Source organism: Mastomys coucha, unplaced genomic scaffold (assembly GCF_008632895.1).
Source record: "Mastomys coucha isolate ucsf_1 unplaced genomic scaffold, UCSF_Mcou_1 pScaffold14, whole genome shotgun sequence".
NCBI lineage: Eukaryota > Metazoa > Chordata > Mammalia > Rodentia > Muridae > Mastomys > Mastomys coucha.
The window spans coordinates 71,896,090-71,899,150 of record NW_022196896.1 but is presented as its reverse complement, the minus strand read 5'-3'; the positions used below and the strand labels follow the sequence as shown (position 1 = coordinate 71,899,150).

The window sequence follows — 3,061 nt, the reverse complement described above, 5'->3', positions numbered from 1 at the left end:
TTCCCTGTGTGGACCAAAAACAAAAACAAAAAAACAATAAAAACCTCTGTTTCTAAGAGAAAAGTGTAAAAAAAAAAATAAAATAAAATAAGGGCACTGTTTTCCATATGTGTACAACTGAGTATTTCTGATCTTGTTGTCTATGTACTAAGGTATGCTGCACTCCTTTCTTTTAGGAAGAGCCATTGTGTTTTCATGCCAATATCTAGAGTGACTCATATGTAAGCAATGAAAAGATGATCCTCTGTGAGAGCTCCTGATGATGCCACCATTATTTCTGTGCCAGGCAGAGACCAAGCCTGTATCCAATCAGCTGATCTTTTTACATGTGCAAAGCACTTAAGCTGCCTTGAGGGTCAGAGTTTCAGCTTGCACTGAATTTATGATTGAGTTTTGGTTGCTACTCAGGGTTTCCTACTAACATTGTGAGAAAGAATCCAATGAATATTGACCTGCAAGGTTTTTTTTATTTCCTCCACCCTTGGATAATTACAACAGAATCTACTGCACTATTATGGTAAAGAGCTCTTAATTAAAATGTGAAATCTTGATTTTTGTTGCCATTCATTTTTGTTGAGTATGAAGCTTTTCAAATGGATTTTAAAAATAGAAGTTTTAGGTCACAGCATAATTGTGTGATATATCCTTTCACAGCTATCACCAACAATACGTTGTACCACAGGGGCACACTATTACAATCAGTCTACATTAACATCACTTAGGGCTTAAGGACTAAAGTCCCTGGTGCACACTGTAAGCTTAGATCACCAAATGTTCAACACAGGGGTTTATGGGGATGTTTTGTATTCAGACAATAACAATACTTGGAGCGTGTTTCTTTTAAGGGCGTATCTTGGCCCTAGAACCTTCCTCCATCTCTCTGCTTTCTGGTTGCCCTAAGAAATGTCAAGTAGTTACTTTTCTTATGGCTATAACTAAACACCTAACAAAAGCAAGTTATTGGAAGGAAGGGTTTCTTTTTGGCTAACAGCTCAAGGGCACAGCTCATGAGGCAGAAGCTTGAGATGGCTGGGCACAGTGCACTTGTAGCCAGGAAGCAAACCAAGATGAATTCTGATGATCAGCTTGCTTTTTCATTTTTAATCAGTGCAGGATCAATCCATATATTGGTGCCATCCACACTGGGGTCAGGGCATGGCTACTTTTACTTCATTTAACTCAGTCTAGAACCTTCCTTCTGAGGTTTGTCTCCTCGGTTGGTTCTAAGTCCTAGCAATTGATAGTCAGGATTGATCAGCACAGCAGACAATGCTCCTCTACATGTTGTTTTTGATGCAAGACAACTGAGCCCCCTTATCAAGCTGGAGCTCCATTGCTTGAACAACTTGGAAACATGCAGAATTTGCTCCTGGCATAGCCCTGTTCAAGAGGTCCTCTGGGAGATAAATTTTTATGTACATTTTATGAAGTTCATCAGAAGTGAGTTCTAATTGCTTGTAGCAATAAGCAACTGGAAATCCACCCATATACTGAAATTACTTTTGTAATTCTCTAAAGACCACTTCTAACTAATCCTCAAGAGGAGCACAGGTTAGGACAGTGAAGCAAAGAAAAAAATACCCAAAATCCAATCATCCAGATGTAATGAGTATTAACATTTGGATTATTATTTATTCATGAATGGGATCATACCATAAATAATTTGTATAACTTTAAGGTTTTTTTGTTATCATTATCATCATCATCCCTTTTATTACTTTGGACTACTTATTAATTTCTTCCTTGATTCCACCTAATTTCTTCTTCATCAGTTCCCACTAATATCCCGTTAATATCAGTTCCCACTAATATCTACTAATATCCACTAATATCCCATTAATATCAGTTCCCACTAATATCTTTTGCTTTTCTTCATGCTCACATAGTCACAGTGACAAGACCATACACACAGCTGCACGCATATGAATCATAGGTCAGTTTATCCTGGAATCAATTGTGATAATAATTATTGTGCTCATGTATTCCTATAATTTTTTGTGTTGATCATATAGGATGGTGGCGAAACTAACTCTCTGGGGCAGCTTCCTTCCTGAGGCAGCTCAGCTTGATGGAAAGAACATATCATCTTTCTGCCCAGGCTTGTGCTTCATATAGGGCTGAAAAGAAAAACAAGAAATTGGCCCTGAGGTGTTTCCTTTCAGAACATTTTGGAGTAGATATACTTAAGGCATTTATATCTCTGATAGAAGAAGGAGAGAGATCCTGAGAGACTGGCTTGTCTGAGATTACAAAGTCAGAGTGTGGGAGACAAAGCTTCCAAGGGACAGAGCTTCCTCAGTTTTAAAAGACAGGAGTGATGCTTAAATAAAACTAAGCACAGCCCTCCAAGCTCTGACAATGTAATCTCACAGAACTGCTTCTCAAACTAAGTCTACTCTAGAAGGGCTTGGGGGAGAATGGAAGGCACATCACACCATGGAACATTCCAGGCTAGTTCTGCCAGATAAACACATTCTTTCCTATTAGAAATCTGTTGGGAAAAATAAATTATCTTTCTGAACAGTGGTCAAGAGATGTAGCTAAAATCAGAGCCTCATCAGTCACAATTAAGTCATTTAAGAAGTTGTACTTCAGAGCTAAGGGTGGCATTACGGAAACAAAGATGTTGTTGGAGGTGTTTGGCCCCATCAAAGTACTGAGTAGCTTGTGCTCTCAAGCTCACCAAAAATGTCTTTAGTAGAAAATGTGTTTTCTTGTGGATTGTACTTCGTGTATTCCAATCTTCTGGGCTAATATCCACTTATCAGAGAGTGCATACCATGTGTGTTCTTTTGTGATTGGGTTATCTCACTCAAGATGATATTCTCCAGATCCATCCATTTCCCCAAGAATTTCATTGTTTTTAATAGCTGAGGAGTACAAACCACAAACCACAAGAAACTCAAGAAGAAGGAAGACCAAAGTGTGGCTACTTCGTTCCTTCTTAAAAGGGGAAACAAAATGCCCATCCATGGAAGGAGTTGTAGAGACTATGAGCAGAGACTAAAGGAAGGACAATTCAGAGACTGCTCCACCTGGGAATCCTTCCCATATTCAATCA

The 3,061-nt window shown here is 38.7% G+C and overlaps 1 protein-coding gene across 1 annotated transcript in view; it reads left to right on the top strand.

The window, feature by feature from the left end:
- LOC116089422 (calponin-2-like) overlaps nt 1–722 on the top strand; it is a 2,368-nt gene extending 1,646 nt beyond the window's left edge. The window contains 1 exon segment of the mRNA XM_031368972.1: nt 655–722. Coding sequence (XP_031224832.1) covers nt 655–722 — 68 coding nt within the window.
- Nucleotides 723–3,061: the final 2,339 nt, after the last annotated feature.